The 24,339-nt window shown below is 42.2% G+C and overlaps 1 protein-coding gene across 3 annotated transcripts in view; it reads left to right on the forward strand.

Moving 5' to 3' along the window:
* The window catches only part of LOC129205500 (discoidin, CUB and LCCL domain-containing protein 2-like), a 65,848-nt gene extending 49,484 nt beyond the window's left edge, over positions 1–16,364 (forward strand). For all 3 annotated transcript variants that reach the window (XM_054823036.1, XM_054823045.1, XM_054823054.1), the window contains 6 exons: positions 3,336–3,483; positions 8,616–8,774; positions 9,716–9,809; positions 10,191–10,240; positions 11,899–12,036; positions 13,110–16,364. In XM_054823036.1, coding sequence (XP_054679011.1) covers positions 3,336–3,483; positions 8,616–8,774; positions 9,716–9,809; positions 10,191–10,240; positions 11,899–12,036; positions 13,110–13,552 — 1,032 coding nt within the window. In that variant the 3' untranslated portion in view covers positions 13,553–16,364. The remainder of the gene's footprint in view (positions 1–3,335; positions 3,484–8,615; positions 8,775–9,715; positions 9,810–10,190; positions 10,241–11,898; positions 12,037–13,109) is intronic.
* The last annotated feature ends 7,975 nt before the right edge of the window (positions 16,365–24,339 follow it).

A 24,339-nucleotide genomic window follows, 5' to 3' on the forward strand; every position in this document is an offset into this window, starting at 1 on the left:
TAATAGACAGTAAAAATGAGATTAGTGTCCTACGTGGTCCTCCCAGTGGTTTGGATCAGATTTTCTTAAACAAATGAGAGAATTCTTGGTAACCTGACTAGAACTAGAATTTTCTTCTTTTTCTTAAAATTCTTGGATGTAATTTACCTTACTTCCACAGGCCTGTGGTATTACATACATGTAATAGAAACTAGTAACCTACTAACTTTTTAAAAATGGGTCTTAAGAATGGTAACCAAGCTGTACTTAGTTTTCTTCTGTTTACTGTGGCTTAAGAATGTTTCAAGGTGAGATGTAGCGTTCTGTTGATGAAGTGAAGGTGAAGTATCCTGTTTGTTAAATGAAGAGGTTTTTGAGCACTGAACATAATCACAGTAGGAATCTCCTGAAAGGAGGAGACTTTACTGTCGGGGCTGGTCCATCTCCTTGAACCTACACATCAACTAACAGACCGTTAGTGTGAAGTGTTCAAGGGGGGGAAAAAAAAAATCCAGCATGTTTTGCTAGTTTTTGAGTGCCCTCTCCTGGCCATAACATGAAATCTCAGCTAGTGAGCCACCTAGATTTAGACTTCATGTTTAGTTTATTTTCTTAGAAAACCTTTGCAGCTGTTGCCTTTTAATTTGAGCATATTTTTTTTCTTGCAAGTTCATGAAATGAAACAAGTTGTGGAGCTTGAAATTACAGGCAACAGATCTTTTTTTGCACTCTTTGTATCATTGCATGAAGAACCATACATATCCAGGAAGCACCAGCTGGAGTTGAATGACACAGAAAAGAGTCCAGTATGTTTATCTCTTAGGCTTCAAAATAGCAGATTTTTCCTCTGTCTGACATCATCTCACTTGATACAGCTTTGCTTTTGGATGCATACGTGTGCAGGCTTCTCCCTTTGAGCCTGACATGATTGCACAGCAGCCCACCCAGGAGGTGCTGTTCCCTGGTTTTTTTGAAAGATGTTTGAAATTCCTGATGTCGTTCAGGGGACTAGAAGCTTTTCCAAGGCTTTCCTGTAGTCCTCTTTGCAAATAGATTCTAGAGGTCTGTCAGTACTCAAGAAAAGCTTTTCTTAATTTTTTTATATATGAAAAAAAGAATAAAATGTTTGAATTGCGGAAAAATGACATATCAAAGTTGCAGTGTGGGAAAAGTTTTGGTTGACAGCACAGAGGCAAATGGAGAGAGTTTGATAATAAATGAAATATGAAGGTGATTTCTCATCCAAAAACTTGCACTGTACTGAGCTCAGAAGCAAATTCTTTTTGTGCAAAAAAATTAAATGAACAAACAATATTGACCTGAAGGTAAAGTCAAGTTACTATCATAACACTTGACATCCAAAGTTTGACTAATAAAAGCCTGGGGTAAAGAACTGCTTTACTCTTAATCTTTCTTGAAGATAATAGCATTAATGAATCTTGCTCCCACATTTAACGTTTTCATTCATTGCTAGTAAGTATATTTAAGAACAATAAACTTCAATTCAGAGCAGGACAGATGTCACTGAGAGCCGCCAGGTGCTTGTGAAGCTGCACTGCAGTGAGCTGGGGAAGAGCAGAGACTATACACTTTCAAGGCAAATACCTTGTGTTTGCCTCGCTAGATTTTTAGTATCATGAATGGGTTAGCAGTTAGTTTTATAGCGTTATTTGGATACATAAAAATGAAAATGCTGGTTACTAATTTAAGATGCAGAAAAAAATAATACACTCAAACGTGAAATACTGCATTTAAATTACCAAGTGATTTATTTTTCCCTTCCTAACTAAATTGAATTTTGTCTGTTTGATCAGTTAGTGCTTTCAGACATGAAGACAATTAATGCCTATGTAAGGACAAACCAAAATTCTTATGCGTAAGTAATAGTAATAGGGCTTGTGTGTCTTTGGAGAGCAGAGACACATTATGTATGTCAGGGAGCCCAGACATGAGTCCCTTAAAGGTCCCTGGGGTTGTTTGGGAGGTTTGGGGGCTTTTGAATGGATGGTTTCCTGGAATAATAGTTTTATTCCAAACCTGTGAGGAAATTCTGGTCATTTGGTTACAAAAACTTAAATAATCTGCATTGATCAGAAGTGTGCTAAAAACTCTTGACTGCTCCATTTGATGCAGACACATCAGCTGTTACACAATACAGCGCTTGTCCTTAAGAGTGGCAAGGTGCTTTATTGTTTACCAAGTGGTGTGAGTGAGCGGAAAAATCGCTATAATATTTATTTTTCAGGCAAGTGCCGTAATTCTGTTCTGCAGTATGTCCAATATGATTTGTGATATCTGTATGACTGCTTTAAAACCAAACACGCTACTCATTTACTGTCACCTCTATGGTGACATGCATTGCAATAGCGCCCAAGAGCTGCATTTGCAGAGCCAAAGCCCAACTGCTGTGCACTAACGTGAGAGACAGTTCACTTCCCACCCAAAGACATGATACCAAACCAGTCCTCCCAAAGACGATGAGATAGCTTGCTGGGTTGGAGTACTGGGCCTAGTTTCTGTATTGTTTTAAGCAGCTTAGTGCAAAACCTGTAGTTGGCTGTATATTTGTCAGTGTGGTTACACTGCATCATACAGTGACTGTCTGCTTACTGGTTTTAAATTTCAACCAGACAAACCCATCCTCTATTGTCAAATTTTGATGAGTTCCTTGTGTGCGAGGACCAGCAGTGAAGGACCAGCTTGAGCTCATCCTTCATGCAAAGTCTGCGCCCTTCTCTTCCAGAACTGCGTGGCTCCTGTTCAGAGCTCTTCCATTCAGAACTTGAATCCTTTTATTGTGCTTGCCGTTCAGCCCTCGCAGACAGCAACCACTAGAGGACAGTGTGATCACATACTTGACTTTGTCTCTTAATGCTTTCTAATAAATGCCATACCCAGTCACAGAACAGACTATACTTAAACTATTAGGCTGTGTGAAGGCACCGCTTAATTCCTGCTTTCGTGTTGTCACAACTGCTTGCTGTGTATATTTGAAGAGTAAGTGCAAAATACCAAAAAGGGCTGAGTTGGAATTATTCAGTGCCGTAAACATGTGAGATATCTTTAACAGCAGGCATTGTCTGGGGAGTGTCAGTAGAATATGACATCATACCTTTATTCTGAAGTAAGTAGTTGCATGCGTACACGTACACACACGCCTGCCTTTATTTAGTTATATATTTAATAGGGCTGAGTGAGTAGAGATGTGCAGGCAGCAGCACCATTCTGGGGTGAATTTTCAGGACTACACACTGCTTATTTTTCCTAAAAACATGAAAATTGGTTGTAGTTACGTAGTTGCTATTGCATTTGTATAACATAATGTTTGTCTCTTTTTTTTTTTTGTTCTTTTCTAGATATTTCAAGGGAACACTGAATTGTACCAGGAAGTTCGCAATAATTTCATTCCACCTATTATTGCACGCTTTTTTAGGATTAACCCCTTAAAATGGCACCAGAAAATTGCAATGAAAGTAGAATTGCTAGGCTGTCAGTTTAGTATAGGTAAGGCAATTGAAAACCTTTCAACTGTGCAAGACAAGCGATGAAATAATTTGGCAAAGATTGTGTTCTCAGAAAATTTTCAATGAGTGTCCTGGTTTCAGCTGAGATAGAGTTAATTTTTCTTTCTAGTAGCTGGTATAGTGACATGTTTTGGATTTAGTATGAGTATAATGTTGATAACACACTGGTGCTTTTAGTTGTTGCTAGGTCACTGTAGTGTCTACGCTAAGTCAAGGACCTTTCAGCTTCTCCTGCTCCACCAGGTGTTATTTGTTATAAGCATTTATTACACTAGTTTAATTGTCACTGGTCCGTTGGTCACAATGTTGTTTTATTTGTTCTCAGAGTTTTGTCAGAGTTGTATATATTTGGTGTATATACTGGTGTATACTTGGTGTATATCAGTGTTTATGTGTGGTTAGTCACCTCTGGGTATTGGATTAAGGTTATCGCTCTGCTGTTTGGTGTACTATGGCTTATGGTATGATAAAATCATTGATAGTCAGACCAGTTTTGTATTTGTTCTTGGTGACTGAATCTGTTTTCGGAGGCAGTGGAGCAACAGCGACAGCTTCATCTCCATACTGCAGGAGCCATTCATAATTACACTTTTTCCTTTTTCTCCTTGGAGAGCCAATGTGTGGGGGAGACACATTCCTTCACCTTCCCAGGCTAGTTACAACAGCTCTTGAGAATGTTGAATACCCTTGGGATGTTCAGATCAGCATGCTTCTATTGCTAGGTCTCCTGAATGTGGTTCAGGTCTTGTTCAGGGTTAAACAACTATTTAAGAATACTCAGAGATCAACCCCTGCAACAGGCACCACGGCTACTCCAACACCACTACCCCCCCGCCCCCCCTCCCCCCCCTTGACAGGCACCGTAGCTAATCAAACTCGGCCGAGAGTTACTGCGGCTACTCAAACCCTGGTGACACGCACAGTGGCTACTCAAACCCTGGTGACAGGCACTGCAGCTGAATGAAAACCCCAACCCGTGCCGGTATCAGTCACCCCTATATATAAGAACAAATACACAAAAAAAAATCAGTTCCCTTAGTAGGGGATGACGATGAACCAGGACCATCACAAGAACAGGAGGAGGAGGCAGAACCAGAGGTAATCACCCGATCCCTGTCCCTGAGTGAGCTGCGAGACGTGAAAAACGATATCAGCCGCCGTCCAGGCGAGCACATTGTCATCTGGCTGCTCCGATGCTGGGATAACGGGGCCAGCAGCCTGGAATTAGAGGGCAGGGAAGCCAAGCAGCTGGGATCCCTGTCCAGGGAAGGGGACATTGACAAGGGCGATTGGGAAAAAAGACACAAGCCCTCAGCCTCTGGAGGCGACTTCTGTCAGGCGTAAGGGAAGGGTATCCCTTCAGCGAAGATGTTGGATGTCATCCAGGCAAGTGGACCACCACAGAGAGAGGTATCCAGTACTCGAGGGAATTAGCCATGCGGGAGATGGTTTATTATGAGTCTAACCGGGAATGAGTGGCAAAAGCCCCGCATTGTGACTGGCCCAGAGGCTCCACGCATCCCGGGCACAGACTGCCTCCAGAGAGGGTATTTCAGGGACCCAAAAGGGTACCGGTGGGCTCTTGGCATAGCTGCCTTGGAGACAGAGGAAACTGAACAGCTGTCTACCTTGCCCAGTCTCTCAGAGGACAACACAGCAGAAGTTGTTTCTGAGAAAGGGAAGACAATAGTCCAAATCCTTCTGAAAGCAGGTTTTGCCATAAATCTAAGTAAGGTCAAGGGACCTGCACAGGAGATTCAGTTTTTAGGAAAAAAAAGGCAAGATTGGTGTCGACAGATCCCAGTGGATGTGATCAATAAAATAGCAGCCATGTCTCCGCCGACTCGCAAAAAGGAAACACAAGCTTTCTTGGGTGTTGTTGGATTCTGGAGGATGCGTGTCTCCAATTACAGTCTGATTGTAAGCCCTCTCTATCAGGTGACCTGGAAGCAGAACGATTTCAAACAGGGCCCTGAGCAACGACAAGCCTTTGAACAAATTAAACAGGAAATAGTCCATGCAGTGGCCCTTGGGCCAGTCCGGGCAGGAGCAGATGTAAAGAACGTGCTCTACACTGTAGCCGGGGAGAATGGCCCTAGCTGGAGTCCCTGGTAGAAAGTACCAGGGAAGACTTGAGGTCGAGAATACTGAGGATCCAAGGCCGCTACGCTCCAACTGAAAAAGAGATATTGGCAGCATGTGAAGGGGTTCGAGCTGCTTTGGAAGTGATTGGTGCTGAAGCACAGCTCCTCCTGGCACCCCAACTGCCGGTGCTGGGCTGAAGGTTCAAAGGGGGAGGGTCCCCTCTACACACCACGCAATGGATGCTACGTGGAGTAAGCGTGTCGCGCTGATCACGCAGCGGGCTCCAGTAGGAAACCCCGGTCACCCGGGAATCTTGGAAGTGATCACGGACTGGCCAGAAGGCAAAGATTTCGGAATGATGCCAGAGGAGGAGGTGACACCTGCTGAAGAGGCCCCACCATGTAAGAAACTGCCAGACAATGAGAAGCCATATGCCCCGTTCACTGACGGGTCCTGTCGCATCGTGGGAAAGCATCAGAGGTGGAAGGCTGCCCTATGGAGTCCTGCATGACGAGTCGCAGAAGCTGCTGAAGGAGAAGGTGAATCGAGCCAGTCTGCAGAGGTGAAAGCCATCCAGCTTTAGACATTGCTGAAGGAGAAAAGTGGCCGATGCTCTGTCTCTGGACTGACAGAGATGGACGGTGGCCAATGTCCTGTGGGGTGGTTACAGCAATGGCAGCAGAGCAACTGGCAGCGCAGAGGCAAACCCATCTGGGCTGCCCCACTGTGGCAAGATACTGCTGCCCGGCTAGAGAAGCTGGTTGTAAAAGGACGTCACGTAGGTGCCCACGTACCCAAGAGTCGGGCCACTGAGGAACATTCAAAGCAACCATCAGGTTGCTTGGATTGAAGTGGCTCAGGTGGATCTGGACTGGCAACAGAAGGGTGATTTATTTATAGCTCGCTGGGCCCAGGACACATGAGGCCATCAAGGAAGGGATGCAACATACAAATGGGCTCACGACGGAGGGGTGGACTTGACCACGGATGCTATCGCACAGGTTATCCATGAATGTGAAATGTGCACTGCAATCGAGCAAACCAAGCGGTTAAGGCCTCTGTGGTATGACGATGGCTGAAATATCAATATGGGGAGGCGTGGCAGATTGATTACATCACACTCCCACAAACCCACCAAGGCAGGCACCATGTGCTTGCAATGGTTTAAGCAACCACCAGATGGCTGGAAACATGTCCCATGCCCCATGCCACCACCCGGAACACTATCCTGGGCTTTGAAAAGCAAGTCCTGTGGGGACATGGCACCCCAGAAAGAACTGAGTCAGACAATGGGGCTCATTTCCGCAACAACCTCATAGACACCTGGGCCAAAGAGCATGGCATGGAGTGGTGTATCACATCCCCTGTCATGCACCAGCCTCTGGGAAAATCCAATGGTACAATGGACTGCTAAAGACTGCACTGAGAGCGGTGGGTGGTGGGACTTTCAAACATTGGGATACACGTTTAGCAAAGGCCACCTGGCTAGTTTAACACCAGGGGATCTACCAATCGAGCTGGCCCTGCCCAATGAAGGCAAACCCATCTGTGGCATTGCTTTTGCTCAAGGACCTGGGTGTGCTTGGTGGGTGATGCAGAAAGATGAGGAAGTAATTTTGGGTGAGAATAGCCAATAAATTAAGTTGTATGGTGTGAATTGCTACATAATAATGCATGTCATCTCTACTTTGATTGCTAAATACCATAATAGGAGTATTACAGTAAGAATCACCCAGATAAATGAAGAATAACTTTGATGAAAATGAGCAAAGTGCAGCGATGATGAAACCAGAACTGGCTACAGCAACAAGCGCCCAGCAACTTCCTTGAGATTGACACCTTTAACCTGCAGGCCATGAGATTGGACCATGCCAGATACAGCAGCCGTGAGCTCCGGATGCAGCATGCAACAATCCAACAGTACACACCATCGCTTCTGCCCCGAGAGACTGTTGCGGCAGATGAAGCCCAAAGTCATGGATGAAATGAACTCGATGAACATTTTTGAGGGATTTAGAGGGAAGGACATAGACTAAGGGAGTGATACCGGCATGTACAGTAAAAAGACTGTACTTTCAAAAGACAGGAAAAGTGATGGTGATTAATTGGAATGTATTGGGAAATATAAGACCTGGGCATGACATAGATGGTATGGATTAAGGCGTGGATACTGTCCTGGTTTCGACTTAGAGTTAATTTTCTTTCTAGTAGATGCTATAGTGCTGTGTTTTGGATTTAGTATGAGAATAATGTTGATAACACTGATGCTTTTAGTTGTTGCTACGTAGTTTTAGTGCCTACACTAAGTCAAGGACCTTTCAGCTTCTCACGCCTTGCCAGGTGCACAAGAAGCTGGGAGGGGATGCAGCCAGGACAGCTGACCCAGATTGGCCAAAGGGATATTCCCTAATATATAGCATCATGATTCATATATAACTGGGGAAGCGAGTTGGGCGGTAGAGTCACTGCTTGGAAACAGACTGGGCATCAGGTTGTTTTATTTGCCGTTTGCATGTGGTGAGCAATTGCATTTGTGCATCAGTTGTATTATTAGTAGTAGTAGTAGTATTATTTTCTCTTCCTTTGTTATGCTATTAAACTGTCTTTATCTCAAGCCATGAGTTTGTTTTCCCATTCCCCTCCTCATCCCCTTGAGGTGGGGGGAGTGAGCGAGTTGCTGCGTGGTGCTTAACTGCCGGCTGGGGCTAAACCACGACAATGAGAAAAAAGGTACTTCTTAGCTGCATAATCCTTCTGTAACTGATACTTCCGAATTTCTTCCAGAGTTACTACACTTAACCTGGAAGATACCTAGTTTAGGCATAAACAGGGTAAATTAGAAAATAACTGTTTCAAAAGATATCAGTGACTTGCTTTCCATGTTATTGATTCATGGGGTTTTTTTCCTCATTATATAACATGAACAAAAGCTTTAGAGCAAACTGTTCCAGCTGTCTTCTCCTGAAAAGGAAGCATGGAAAACTAGCACTTTAAAAACCTTTTTTTATAAAATCTTTTCTTTTAAAGGCCGTGCTCCTAAAATCACCATGCCACCCCCACCTCAGAACAAGAATGATGACTTCAGTGATGACTTCATTCATTCAGTGAAGACTTCATTGCAGACAGATAAAACAACTTTCACACCTGAAATAAAAAACACCACAGTGACTCCAAGTGTAACCAAAGGTATGCACAGTTAAGCAATAGGAGTGTTTGGGAACTCCTTACAGTACTTTGGCATATACTAAGTGTAAATTTTCTCAAGATTTAATATATTATTGCAAATTATCAATATTTTTAATATTTACCAGTTATTAAATGTATATATGATAAAAAATGTACAGTTGCATACTGCATGCAGAAACAAAACCAGTCTTCCAAGTCTCTATAAGTTCTGTCTTTCAAAACTTGTTTAAATGGAGTTCAGCTTTTAATTACGGAACAGAGTTTGTCAGAAGGAGAAAGTTGCAACTTGGACTTCCCCTTCAGAATTAATCAGATGTAACTACCTTGTTATTTAATTTGATAATTTCTTAGGACAAAACACTTTTGACATAGCTAATCTTTTATGGACCAGTCATGTTGGCATGAAATTTGAAAAAAACATCATTTGGCATCATCATGTTGTTTATCAAAGAAAATTGTCAGAAAAGGGAGCAAGATCACTGCAGATGCAGGCATTGGTGAAGTGTCCTTTGGATGGCAGGGGCAGGATGGCCTCCTGTCACATGCAGACCCAGCATAGGCTGATTGTGATTAACTGTTAAGGTACTGTGGTATTTTCTTCTTACAGGAGGTTCACATCATACTTGTGTATTCCTGGGCTCTTTTGATTTTTCCTGCTAATAATAAAATGCATTGTTCTAACAGAAAACTTACATGAAAACAAATCTTTTGATTTAGATTAAAAACCTTGCAAAAATACCTGCTGTGAATACATGTAGAAGAGCTAGATGTTAATGGCTGTTTACAGTGTGGGAGCATCCAGCAGAGTAGCTTAGCTGGGGGATCAAGTGGGATAGACGCTATAGATGAAAACTATGTGCTTTACCCAAGTCATTTTCAAACTACAAACTGATTGATGAGAGGCTCTTCTGTCTGACACCACTTAATTTAATGGCTTTCAGATGTGGCATTGACAGCAGTTCTGGTTCCAGTGCTGGTGATGGTCTTCACTACTCTGATTCTTATCTTAGTTTGTGCGTGGCATTGGAGAAACCGGTAAATGAATAGATTAATGAAAGTACTTTAAATGAATGTTAGCCTGGTGTGTGGGAAGGGAATGCTGCATGTATTGCTATGGGAACTACATGGTCCACATTTGCGGAATTTTCAGAATTGTATTCTCTGTGAGACAACGTTGACTTGAATAGTGAGCACAGTGAAAACAGCTTTTTGTAACTATTTTCATTAGACGTGCTTTTACTGAAAACTGGTTTCTCCAGTAGCAGCAGACTGGTGATGGCAAGCCAGGTTACTGGTGCTTTTACTTTAAATTTGAGGACCAGTTACAGTCAAGGTGGTAGTTGCTGAGCATTAATTAATGCATCTTCTGATAAGCAGACTACCTAAAATACTCTTTTTTTCTTTTTTTTTTTACAGCAAGAAAAAAACTGAGGGCACTTACGATCTACCTTACTGGGATCGTGCAGGTAACAAAATGGTTTTATGAAATCCCTTGGCATTTTTGGTTCGATGTGTGTTTCAGATGCAGTAACACGGACAATTTCCACTAGCAGAAGCTTCTCTAATGCTGATGTAGGCATAGTGAACACTGAATTTCTTTTTCTGTACAGACTTAACTGCTTCATTCTCTGAATTATTTCCAGAAATAGAAAATGCCTTGTTTCCTGTTAGCGGTTACAGCTCCAGTTTTTGGTTGTGTTTTTTTAGTAAAGTATAAAACCTCTTAATTATACAACATGGGGGGGGGGAAATAATTTATGAGGAATGTCTTTATACATTTGATAATCAAATATTTGGTACTACTTTTGTCCTAGAAAAATTGTTCATCCTAGTGCACAAGGTCTGTCAACTTTGTGTCTCTTCATTGCTCTAGTAAGCATGTGGGATTGTTTGCAGCCCCTTTTAGGCATATTTTCCATCCCACGGTCTTGTGCCCCATTAACTTAAGATCAGACAGTCTGATCAGCGCATTGCAAGTGTCCTGAAAATGCTTCTGCTACAGCATAAAGGGGTGGTGCAGCAGCTGGTTTGTACTGTTGGTATGACCGTGCTTCACTTCTCCGTCTTCATGTTGAAAATTTCCACCTGTGTGTTTGCTCACTGGCAGTTTTAAGTATGCCTTATCCTTTAGACAAGAAACCTTTTAACAACCTTATTTTTATTTACTGCCTGTCCATTTCCAGTAGGTCACAGCATTGTTGGCTTAGAATGTTAGATTCAAAATATTCCGTATTTAATTGTCAGTGATGGACATGCCTAGGTTTTCTTTCCTGTTTGTTTAAATTTAAACATTCAGTATGTAGATCTGTTTTAAAAGGAAGTTTTGCACAATGCAGTATGAAAATAATGTTGCCACGCTTCTCTGTGGAACCTCTGCCTGTCCCCTCCCACAGGCTACCTCAAATTTTGTTAAACAGTGTTCTGTGGTTTTGAATCTCCTACAGGATGGTCTCTTACAGTGGGGATGAAATATGTTAATGGACAGCAAAACTAGAGTGGCTCTGGCTACTGGGGAAGGGAGGGCAAGGAATGTGACAAAACCAACCCTCCCTACCACAGTCACTCCTTGTCATTTCCACTGATGTCAGAAATCCTCTTTATTCAGGTTTTTTGCAAATATTCACTGATCAGCCTTTTTCTGCAATGTGAGTTAGAAACGTGACATTAACAGCCAGAAACCACATTCATTAAATGTACTCTTAGGTTATTAACTGAGGTTGTCTCAAATTTTGTGTAAATACTTGATTTACAAATTGGAATCATGGCTGACTTCTCAGTATTTTCTGTGTTGTATTTTCTGAGTTTATTAATGTGATAAGTAGCCCCAGCACTGCTGCTAATGGACATTCAGGAATAGAGTCGCTAGACTGCAGAAGTTCTGCTGGTGTTTGAAGGCGTGGGAAGTCAGGCGAGTTGATTGGGTGAATCTTCTGTTTCTGAATCTTCAGTCTGCCAGAAAATACTAAAATATCTTGTAACCTTAGGGTCATGCAAATACTGATAATCGAGTTGTTTACCTGCTACTACAAAATACAAGCTGTGGTGTAAAAATGTTTTAGTAGCTTAAAACACAGTATATGTGCAGTCTTAGGAGGTGTGTGTTTGTTTTTAAATCCACATGAAGGGTGGTGGAAAGGAATGAAGCAGTTTCTCCCAACGAAATCAGCAGAACATGAAGAAACTCCCGTACGCTACAGCAGCAGTGAAATTGGTCACCTAAGACCAAGAGAAGTCCCAACAATGCTGCAAACAGAGTCTGCAGGTACATTTTATTGGTTTTGAGGGCTATGTAATATATATAATATGGATTAAAAATGTCAGGAATTTGGCTACATTTAATTATATCCTGTTTGTTTTGGGGAAGAGAGGAGAAAAGAATAGTTCTGTTGGTAAGTGCATTTCTTAAAATCCAAGCTTCTTCAGATCTGTTCTTGGTGCATCATAAAAGTATGTTGACTTGATGTGCTGTGGATAGACACTTTTCCCAAGCTAATGCAATAACTGAAAGTTTCTTCACTTGTTGTTAAACCCCATAAAGGGTTGAAAGATTTTTTTTTTTTTGGTTATGTTTTCATGCACTAGAAATAATTTCACCCCATTACCTTTACGCACAAATCTGAAATGTGGCACTTGGTTCCCTGCACTGATTGTATGGATTAAATCATTGTTTTGATTTAGAAAAGGAGTTGTTACTGATAGCGGCGTATGCCCTTTCCTTGGTGAACCAGTCATTAGAGGAAGATGACTGACTGTGCCTTTGGTTCTGTGCTTACATGCTGATGGCAGAAGTATGCAGACGCGCAGGAATTACAGCTTCACAACAAGAAGAATTACTTTTCTCTTTTTGGCTGCTTGCTTGTTTTTATCCAGCTCGCCAGGTTTCTCACCTCTGGCTTTTGTAACTCAGATTATCTGTTGAACTAAAACATCTCAGCTGACCACCTGCAGGCTTCCCCCCTCAGATGACAAACCCTCCACCCCAAGTACTGCTTTATCCAAAGCCAGGCTAGGATAATTTCATTTAATTCTAATTTTGCCAGGAAGCACATAAAAATAACTTTGTTTTGAGGCAGATTTACAGCATGGGAAATCACAGCTCATAAGGGAAGAAGTATAAACCTGAGAAGTCAGGATGTTGTAGTATCCCGACGGCTTTAACTATTGGGTGGAAATGACTTTTTTTTTCCAAAGCAATGGCAGAGAGATGCCACTGGTTTGATCTAGGATAATAATTCCTGTGTCACTATCGACAGGTGGTATTTAATGTGATGCCACTGTAAAATGACTTCCATTAAGTGTGTTTTTATTTTTGTTTTGCTGGGGCTCACAACACAGAGTATGCTCAGCCACTGGTAGGGGGAATTGTCGGCACGCTTCATCAGAGATCAACCTTTAAACCAGAGGAAGGGAAAGAAGCAAGTTACGCCGATTTGGACCCTTACAATTCACCCATACAAGAAGTTTACCATGCTTATGCTGAACCGCTACCTATAACGGGACCGGAATATGCAACTCCAATAATCATGGACATGTCCAACCATCCCAGCACCCCTCTTGGCGTTCCTTCCATTTCCACCTTCAAAGCTGCAGGGAATCAAGCTCCTCCACTGGTGGGAACTTACAATAAACTCTTATCTAGGACAGACAGCGCATCATCAGCACAGGTGCTGTATGACACACCAAAGGGGCAGCCGGGGCCAGGTGCCACTGATGAATTGGTGTACCAGGTACCACAGAGTGTGGCCCATTCCGCTGGGAGTAAGGATGAACTGAGTTAGCTCACGAGTAAGGTAGAATGATGGCTTGCTTTTTAAAAGCCAATTCCATGAAGCTGACAGTTTCACTTTTTAATCGCGTTGTTTTGATATTGTTAGTCTTAAATAATACAATGTTCAACCAAAAGATGTGGTATTGGAGGTCTGGGAAACCAGTAATTCTGCCTTTCCTTAAGCTGTATATGTAATGACAGCTTGTTTCCTGCAAAACTGTGGACGTTTTTATTACTACTGTACAGTTGTCTGTCAGACATGAGAGAAGAACTCTTCAAGATTAGCTTCAGTAATTCATAGATGTGAATGCTAAATTGGGAGAAACAGTTTAAAGTATGAAAGCCAGTAATTTCTCGCTAATGGTACTATTTCGGGGGGGGACGACCAAACAAACTCAAAGCTCCTAATTTTCTAAGATCTATATGTAAGCACTATAGCTTCTAAAATTAATTTTACACTCTATAAAATGCCTGCACAACTTTGGATTTTAAAAACTACTGTCAGGACTGATGGCAAAAATCCCATTCACTTCATGGCATAAAATAGTTTTGATTCTAAATTGCATTGCTTCAGCTTTTGTTCACAGCATTAGGAATCATCAGCTGTGTGTTCCTCAGAAGTTTGCCACCATTTTTGTTAGCCTTCCAAAACTAGAATCCATTGTCTGTACAATCTGTTTTCTGCCTCATCTCCCTAAGCCACTCAGTCCTGTTCTTCCTAGGGATCCAGGAGGCAGAAAGTCATACAAGCAAACTACACAGTAACTACTTTTACATTTTTTTTTTTCCCTACTAAGTGAAGGCTGCGCTGAATAGCGTCTGCCTCAAAATTAGACTTCCCTGATGGTCAGTGTGCAAGAAGCATCCAGGTGTTAGAGGTGACTGAATTCAGAAAGGTTCTCCCTGTCCCCCTGCCCTGATTCCCCCCAGAGTACCTATTGTTGTGTGTTAAGATGTGAGCATATACAAAGCAAGCTATGTATATAACTTCATGAGTGCTTAAGGAAGCACACAAATACTCTAATGGTGCACAGTTTGTGTTATACACACTTTTAGCACATAGGGTACATTTTAGCACAATTGAAAAACTTTAGCCTTAGGGCTTTTCTTACAATTGTTCATATTAGAAGTATAGAAGATTCCAAAACGTTTGCAAGAGAACCAGTACTGTTCCAAAGCATGTCCATTTCAGAAGCGTTTAATGAAAGTTGTATCCTTTGAATGTTCCAGTGTTCTCTGCTATGAAAACATTGCAGTCAGTCTTCTATTTGAGCTAACATAGGCTAGATTTAGCTAGGTAATCATGAAATGAAAACAATTTGGATGTCATAGTTGCCATTTTTTATCTTGTTAGAAACAAAGCACAGCTTTTTAACCTAAGTAGGAGAAAAAACCCACAACAAAAATGCTTTATTTTTATGGTAACAGCACTGTTGGGAGGATGCTGAATTAATTTATACATGTGAAAGCCCCTACCGACACATTACCCCAGTTTTATGGACTTCAGTGGTTACTGTTTGTTTCTGTGATGTAACTCATTTCAGCCTTGTTTATTGCCCAGGGTCCTTAGTCTAGGTGGAGAACATCCAAATCGAAACTAAAATACTGTTCAAGAGGGCTGCCACCATGTCTTTATACCAGTATGGTATCCTAATTTATCACTTAAAAAGTTGTTTGCACAGGGGCTATATATAAAACTCAGTAATCCAGAATTACTCATGGTCTGTTCAACATCTAGAATGTGTTCTTACATACTCTGTGCTACCTTAAAGCCCAACTCTACAATTTTTTGATCATTCAATCTCATTCACTGAGAATGATAATTAATTACTTTTTAGAATTGGGTGTCTAAATGTGAATGTAAGTAAGGGTGGTATATAAGACCCATTCAAGAAAAAGAAATTCCTGCCTATAGTTCTATTTTTTTTATTGCAACTGTTTCTGCTTGATAAAGCTAGTCTGCAACCTTTGTTAAACAAAGGTTTGTTAACCTTTGCTTAAACAGGTAAGTGTTCTTATCCATCAGCAGCAACTATGACTTCAAAATGATCTGAGCTGATTTTATTTGAAAGGGGCGGGAGGTTATTTGTTTGCACCAAGATGTGACATATTTATTCCAGCCAAGTTAAGAAACCTCTGCATTCTCAAACTGTACCAGTTAAAAAATTAATCTATCATAATGGATGTGTTCAAGTCAGTAAAATTAACTCGCTTGGATTTAATTTTTTAGTGTAGGCCAGGTATGGTAGCACTGTGGATATACTGTAGGATAAGATGGGATAAGAATTAAACAGTTTCTCTACAGTGGGTTATTTTTAAGCACCCATACTGTAGATTCATTATCTGAGCAGCATGAGCTGTTGCCTGGAATGGTTGCTTTTAGGAATTTAAGTCCCTTTTCTGAAAGAAATTGGTCCCAAGCTTTGCTCCCTGCTTTCAACTTTGAACATGTTACCTGGTAGGACTAAGAAGAGAAGGTTGAACATGTAATGGTTGGGTTTAAAATGTATGCTATGACCTGTTGAACATTGATTCCCAATTGTAAGTTGCATGACACACTTAAAATCAGCATCTGCTGTGCACAACACAAGCAGAGGTACATTTAATGGGTCTCTCTTACATGTGAAGATATACAGATATAAAATGTATTTCAATCTTGTTTGGCCTGAGTATTCTCCCAGAATGTATGTTCTTACCTCAGCATGTATTGTAGTTGCTCAGTATTTGTATATGTTGCTAGAACTTAGACTGTATAAATAGTGAGGGATTTTTATATGTATGTTAAAAAGTCTTTTAAATAAATTGTACATACATATTACTCAGTACGTTTGCTGCATTTAATACGCACCTTATATAAAATTCATTTGTAGTGGAAATGCAAGGGTTATTTATGAGTCGACCCCTCTTGTAGTATGATGTGCCCTGCCTCCAAGAGTGACATTGTACTGGTTCCTGGCAGCAGCAACCACCCACAGAGGAGAGGTTGGTCCCTGCCCCATCTCACCAAGTGTTAGAAGTAATAAAGTTACACTTACCAAAGAGCTGGAGTCTGCTGCAGGGTAAGTGGTATTTACAGGAGGGAGCTTCCCTGGAGTCACCTGCTGCTGGCAGAACGCTGGCTCTGGAGTCCTGTGTTACCAGAGGCTAAGACACCAACAGCCCACTGTTAGTGTCATGAGAAAGTCAGGCTCCAGTCCAGTAGCGCTGTGGTGGGTTGACCCTGGCTGGATGCCAGGTGCCCACCAAGGCCACTCTATTGCTACCCTCCTCGGCTGGACAGGGAAAACTAGTTTAATGTGTACCAAGCAAAGCAGAGAATGATAATGAGAAATAAAACTGAATCTTAAAAACCCCCTCCCTTCTTCCTGGGCTTAATTTTACTTCCTGTTTTCTCTCCCTCCTTCTCCCCAGTGGCAAAGGAGGATAGGGAATGGGGGTTGTAGTCAGTTCATCACTCCTTGTCTCTGCCACTCCTTCTTTCTTGGGAGAGGACTCCTCACACTCTGCCCCCTGCTCCAGCATGGGGTCCCTCCCACAGGGGACAGCCCTCCATGAACTTCTACAGCATGAGTTCTTCCCACAGGCTGCAGTTCTTCACAAACTGCTCCAGTGTGGGTCCCTCCCAGGGAGTACGGCCCTGCAGGATGAGACTGCTCCAGTGTGGGTCCCCCATGGGGTCACAAGTCCTGCCAGCAAACCTGCTCCAGCGTGGGCTCCTCTCTCCACAGGGCCACAGGTCCTGCCAGGAGCCTGCCCCAGCACAGGCATCCCACAGGGTCACAGCCTCCTTTGGGCATCCACCTGGCATGGGGTCCTTCATGGGCTGCAGGTGGGTGTCTGCTCCACCAGCAACCTCCATGGGCTGCACGGGGACAGCCTGCCTCACCGTGGTCTTCTCCACAGGCTAAAGGGGAATCTCTGCTCCTATGCCTGGAGCACTTTCTCTTTCATCACTGACCTTCGTGTCTGCAGAGCTGTTTCACATCTTACGCCTCCACTGCTATTTCCGCAGCAGGTTTTGTTGGTTCCTCCCCCCCCGCCCCTTAACTCTGTTATCCCAGCAGCACTACCACCATGGCTGATGGGCTTGGCCTTGGCCAGCAGTGGGTCTGTATTGGAACCAGCTGGAACTGGCTTTATCGGACATGGGGAAAGCTTCTAGCAGCTTCTCACAGAAGCCACCCCATAGCCCCACCACTACCAAAACCTTGCCATGTGAACTCAATACAGTAATCCATTTCTTAGATACAGAGACAATCCCTGCCCCATCCCTGGCCCCCCTCCCCCCAGTCAGCACACGATCTCTATACTGGTAGAGAGGCTCTAGTTTATTCTTCAACAAGACCATGGGTATTTTCCAGTTACTGAGGGAAAAAAAACAAAAACCCTCTGCTTTTGATTTCAAAGCGTTTCCCTTCTTTATCGTAATTCTAACACTGCAGTTCCTAAATTAATCATAATTAGTGTTTGGGTTTGGTGGTTTTTTTTTTTTTTTTGCAAGTAGAAGGTTAAAATTGGATCCTAAATGGCTTAGTCCTGTGCTTGTCAAACTGAAATGTCCTTGTAACACTACAAGCAGACTTGTCTTCAGAAAATGATTACCTGCAAGCATCCCTGCTTTAGTTGACCAGTGTTCTAGAGGGACTGTTCTCAAGTGGGACAGCCGTCTCTGTAAGGCAGAACACTTGCCATTTCTTTATCTGGTTCTGCATCCTGTTACACATACATTCTTCATGAAACACAACTTACCCCTGCAATATTGCTATTTCAGCTTGGGCTGTCTCAGTTTCATGTTTAAGGTTTTTCCACGTCTTGGGGGGGGGGGGGGGGCAGAGAGACGGACACCAAACCCAATCAATCTTGAAGCAAAAATATATCTAGCTTTCTAAAAGTTGACATACTAATTTTTTTTTTTTTTAAATTACCAACAAATGCTGTAGAGCAAGTGAAAGCCCATGAAAAGTACTTAAATTAAAAGGTCAAATATTCTGTTCACTACATTAATAGTACATTATTTCTAGGAAGAAAAATGCCCCAAAAAACAAAGCTTTTCATGAAAATGAATGAAATTTGTCCTTCATCCATAAGAACAGGTGTTCAACATTTGTACTGTTTTATACTGATGAAAACAGAAAGCACTTATGCTTGCAGTAAACACTCTTCTCCTGTACTGGCAGTTCACAGGTGTCTCTTTGCAAGCTGGAAGAAACGCCTGTTGCTCTACTAGATACTTCAGATGTCTCTTGGCATTAAAACTTCAATGAAATGCACATACTTCAAATGGCTGATGCTGACCTGTGAGGAGACTAGGGATCATTACTATACGTGCTATTCCAATGAAAGTCAGCTTTGGAAGGTGTCTGTTCAAACTTTTCTTTAGGTAACTCTTAAAACAATTATTGATAATTGAATCAAATATACCATGGTTCAACTTCAAGAGATGCACAACTATGACTTTTATGAAATTACATGATCAGTAACCAAATTCCGATCTAAAAAAGGCATATAAAACTTGAAAGTGGTGTCAGTTTTCAGCACACCCAGAAATTTATACCAATAGCTGTCTCTGCTGCCTTGCAAAAGGAAAAGAACTTTTTTTTTTTTTTTTTTTTTTTTGGACATGTAATGACAGTACTGCACATGAAATTGGAACAAAGACTCCTACCTACATTCACATTGGCAGAAGCCTAAAACAGCTTTTAAGTGCATGTCTGTCTGCATGCTGAACTTACCTAGGGTGACTACACAAACACAACTCTATGGTGAAATTACAGTAAAAATCACAGTCTACCTAAAACATTAAATAATGTGTGCTTCTTTTTAGTCTTTTTACCTTTGTACCTGGCTTTAAGCAAGACAGAGTTCAAAACATGATGCAATTGAGGGGGAAAGTGGAAGTCTATAGATTAGGTTTCACACTGACACAGTGCCACAATACATTATAATAGTCCATAAATAATTTTTAAGTCTTTCTTACGTTATTTTCTAAGTGCCTGCAGTTCATTTGCCTTGCTCCTGAACATGCTGCAGCTTCACAAGATTTTTAGCTCTCCAAAACCAGCTTTTGGAGACAATGGGCTGAGTGCCAGAATCTATTCTGCCCAGGAAGGTTCCTTTATATTGGCCTGGTCTAGTACATGAATCTTTCTGAAACAAAGGCAAAAAAGAATCTGTGCTTTATGTATCAAACATCTGACACAAATGCATGGATGATTGATTAAAATATTCCTTCAGAAATCCCAGGAACAGGGCTATTCAAGCCATTCTATAGGTTTATTTTATAACCTCACAAAAGTGGATTCAAAGATGTGCTCTGTACCTGCAGTAATTCTGTGAAGGTTTTGGGGTGTTTTTTTTTTTCCTGCATCCAAAAAAAAATCCAAAGGCAGCCTTGTTACTGCAAAAAAAATGCTTTAATTGTCACTTTAACTACCTCTGAAGTAGACCACACCACTAATATATTTAAATGCTGTAACTATTATTAGGAGAAATTAGCCCAAAGTAGAATTTGGTAATGAAGTTAAGCTAAAACTCTTATAAACAAAAATGGTCAGACTTTGTTTCAGCGTCTCACCTGGAAAGCAGGATACCCAGCAGCACAACTGCCGCCTACTACTACAACGACGACGACGACGACGACGGCGACGGCGGCGGCGGCGGCGGCGGCTTACTGGTACTTCCACAGTTAGTCGTGACCCACTTTCTATGCCTGGAAACTGCCAGAATTCTGCTGCAGTGTCTCTAGCCACAGGGAGCACAAGGGCTGCAGGGGGACTGCACCTCACTGCCTGGTCACCTTCCAGCAGTGCAACAGCCGCTCAGCATCACCACACACCGACTCGGGTAATCACGGAAGAGGTTTCCTTTGCTCCCACAAAAAGCCTCAGCAGTATTCAAAACCACCACCAATAAACAGTTGAAGCAACTGAAGCAACTTCCAGCATTCATCTTACACAGCCTCTCACACACTGGGAATTACATTCTTACTGTTTCTACAAGTTCTTGCATTTTTTTTTTCCCCTGTTGTACCAGTAAAAGCAGCATTGCCTGCTGTACAGAATATTAGTACAGGTATTCGCTCCCCTGTAGAGGGAGGAATGCACGCTTCTCTTTTTTTTTTTTTGTCTAAAGGGAGGAGTTATGCCAAATTTCTTACTACCAAGATGCCTAGCACTTGCACAGGAGAGGAAAAATAATTTGCTAAAATACATCTTCATCTGAGAAGAGCTCAGCTTGCGGCACTGTATTATTACTACTCTAAAGGAAGTGAAATCATAGAATACTTCAGGTTGGAAGGGACCCATAAAGATCATCAAGTCCAACTCTCTGCTCCTAAAAAGACTCGCTAAAATTAAATCATATGACTAAGAGCATCATCCAGATGCTCCCTGAACTCTGACAGGCTTGCTGCCATGACCATTTGTGAGAATTGAACATAAGATGTTAAAAACGCTGGTGTCTGCTTATCGCTTGTGCAAGCATTGTGGATGTTTGATGGTTTCATCACAGAATCTTGAAGGCCACAGTGCCCAGAATGAGACAGTTTGCTTGATTATCTGCGAAATGAATATTACAGTTGACATCCCTGAATATGATAATGAGCTTAAAGAAGTACATGCTAAACATACATGACTATAGTACTCGACTGTCTACCCAAATCATGTTAAATGTCACCCCAGGGAGAGGAACAGCTAAGGTTAGGGTATAAATGATATTGAGGAAAATACCCCCAGGGAGGTAGAGAAGAGATTGAAGACCCTGAAGAGGCAGTCGACAGGCTGTGCTCCTGCTCCACCCAAGATAGGGACGCCTTCTTGGTAAGCATTATGCCTTCACCTTTTGGTGAAGAATACCCAGGACAGGATTTTGCTGGCACTATCATCATATATTAGTGCTACTGCAGTAAGTGCATTTATCAATGGCAATTCCAAATTTTTTATATCTGTCACCTTAATAAATTACCTTTTTCAACTTTGTGAAACTGTGTCAGAGAAAGTCCTTTATGGGGCTCTGATAAGTGGCTACACACATAATCCTTTAGACCGCTGACCAAGTCTGGGACTAAGACTGGACCTAGTCACACCTAGACCCCTCTCCAACACAAGTTTAGAAAGCAAGGGAATCCTTTCTGAACCTCATGACTCAACAGGAGGGCCTCCCTCAGCCATGTATCAGACTCATACCCTTTCATGTGACACCACCTCCCTGGGAAGTCCCTGGCCAGAGATGCCAGTGCACTGGTTAACATGTCAGCTGTGGAAACTTCCACCCAGCATTGACCTTCTGTCTTTTGCCTCCTGGCACATGCTCTCCTCCAAAATACCTGATAATGCTGCTGCAAAATGGAAGGTTCATAGGTGAGTCCTGTCCACTGCTCTGCAGCGGGAAGCACTTGTTTGGTTCTGTCCCGGTTCTGGCAAGGATAGAGTTAATTTCACAAGGAGCCAGGACAGGTGACCCAAGCTGGCTGGGGGCTATTCCATACCATGTGACATCATGCTCACCATAAAAGGGGGGCTAGTCGGGCAGGAGGGGGGCAGCGCAGTTTCGGCGTGGTTCCGGGACGGGCTGAGCGTCCAGTCGGTCTTGGTCGGTCATGGGATTGGTAAATTGTTCTCTGTTATCACCCATTGTGAATATCTGTTATCAGTACTGTTGTTGATTGTTTTCCCTCTCCCTTGCTGTCCCAGTAACCTGCCCTTATCCCAACCCTCGAGGCTTTGCCATTGTTTTTCCGTTCTCCTCCCCATCCCACTGGGGGAGGGGTGAGCGAGCGGCCCAGTGGCGCTCAGCGGCCGGCTGGGCCTAAACCACATCAGGGTCTTCTTCACCCAGCCATCGAATTTAAAACAAACAAACGAAAAAAAAAACCAAACCAAAAAACAAAAAACAAAAAAATCCTCGAAGCTCATGCTCTTTGAAGTTTGGCTGAAATTGGGCCACGGCTTCATGGCTTTTGGCAAAGGAGAGGGCACAGCAGATAGACCACGCAGAAAGCCTCAATTCCTTTAAGAAAAGGATTTGAAAAAGCTACATAATTAGTCAGGAAATTCCTTTGGTGCAAGCAAAGCGTAGAAGTGCAGCCTCTGTCATGGCATCTTACAAACCTGCTCAGGAAAGGAAAGCACATGGAGGCAGAGAGAGGAAAGAAGTGCAGTGGAAGGTTCTGTCACAACACATATACCATGTCTGTATTAATAGTTTTGAAAAGCTCATCACACTCCCTGACCTGTCAATGACTGCAAAATTTTGCAGTCCTGTTTTCAGTCAAGATTTATAGTGTCAACTTAGATGGAACAGTTTAAAAGGTAAACCTTGTTTCAACAGTTAAACAACATTCCTTAGCTGCCAAAGTCATGAAAAGCGCTCTCTTTTACATTTCATGAACTAAGGAGGCAAGAAAAAGAGCTTTTCATAGCAATTATTAGGAACAAATGAGGAATGGCTGCAAAGAAAATAGAGCAGAGGGAATTTTAAATGATGAGGACCTTTAAAATAGTAGGTTTTTTAGTTTAAGATCAAAAGGCAGACAAGTTTCACACATACCTCTAAGAGGCTATAAAAAAAGTAATTAAGACCTTGATGCAAATAAATCAAAACGGCCAGTGATATTTTATACTCCTTCATACTTCAAAGGCAGAGAAAAACAGAATGTTACTTTTAATAGTCATCTCTGCTCTACCGTAGTAAACTCAATTTAAAGGAAAGATGAAAATTGGACAAACCACTAGAAAACTCCTCCGTACAAGACATTAAAACCAGTGTGGACTGTCATACAAAATGCACTATAAAGAAACTGACCAGAAAAAATAAGAACAAAGGTCTTTTACAATTATCTGTGATTGTCTACACTTCAAATTCTACCATTCTAGCTAAGAAAGGATGTTGTAAAGATGACAGACTCCATGGAGAGGAGCAGACAGGTACCACCACAGCACAAGAGCGGCAGAGAGGCATCCTAAAGGCTAGAGAGTGCAAAACCCAGGTGGCACTGAAACCAAGCCTAAAAACCATACTGAAGCCTGAACCACGCTGACACAAAGCTGACACCTACACCACAGGAACAGACAGAATTTATGTTGTCTTATGTGTTTTGCTGTAGTCACTCTGATTCTCCTCTTCTTATGTTGCTCCAGTTTTTTGAATTGAAAAGCCCTTCTGTTCTTTAAGGAGCTCCCTGTAAGTAGAGATCCAGGGAAATCTGTCTCAATGCCCCATCCCACAGAGGATCCCATCACAAAGCTGCAGAATTTGCATGGGAACATTCACTGCAGTCTAGCAGATACACAGATAGGTACCTTAACAGGAGTGCAGACAGACATGAACATAGTACCTGTCTTGAACTGATAATTGATGTATTGTTCAATCTCATGACACAGCAGTGAAAATTTCTGATTCACAGGAATCTTGCTGAGATTCAAGATTTGTTTTTAGCTCCTGCTGTGCTAAAGTAAGTAATATTCTATATCAGAAATTACAGCATTACAAAACACTGTCCTGGTTTTCAGCTGAGATAGATAGAGTGAATTTTCACAAGAAGCTGGGAAGGGACCGAGCCGGAAAAACTGACATAAACTAACCAAAGAGGTATCCCATATCATGACATCACGCTCAGTATTTAAGGGGGGAACTAGCCTGGGAGGAGGGATCGCTGCTCTGGGACAGCCTGGGTGTGGTGAGCAAATTGCATTGTGTATCATATTATTTTATTAGTTTTGTTGTTGTTATTTTCCTCTTCCTTTGCTGTCCCAGTAAACTGTCCTTGTCCCAACCCATGAGTTTTGCCTTTTTCTTCTG

This window comes from Grus americana, chromosome 1, assembly GCF_028858705.1.
Source record: "Grus americana isolate bGruAme1 chromosome 1, bGruAme1.mat, whole genome shotgun sequence".
In the NCBI taxonomy this organism is placed as follows: Eukaryota; Metazoa; Chordata; class Aves; order Gruiformes; family Gruidae; genus Grus; species Grus americana.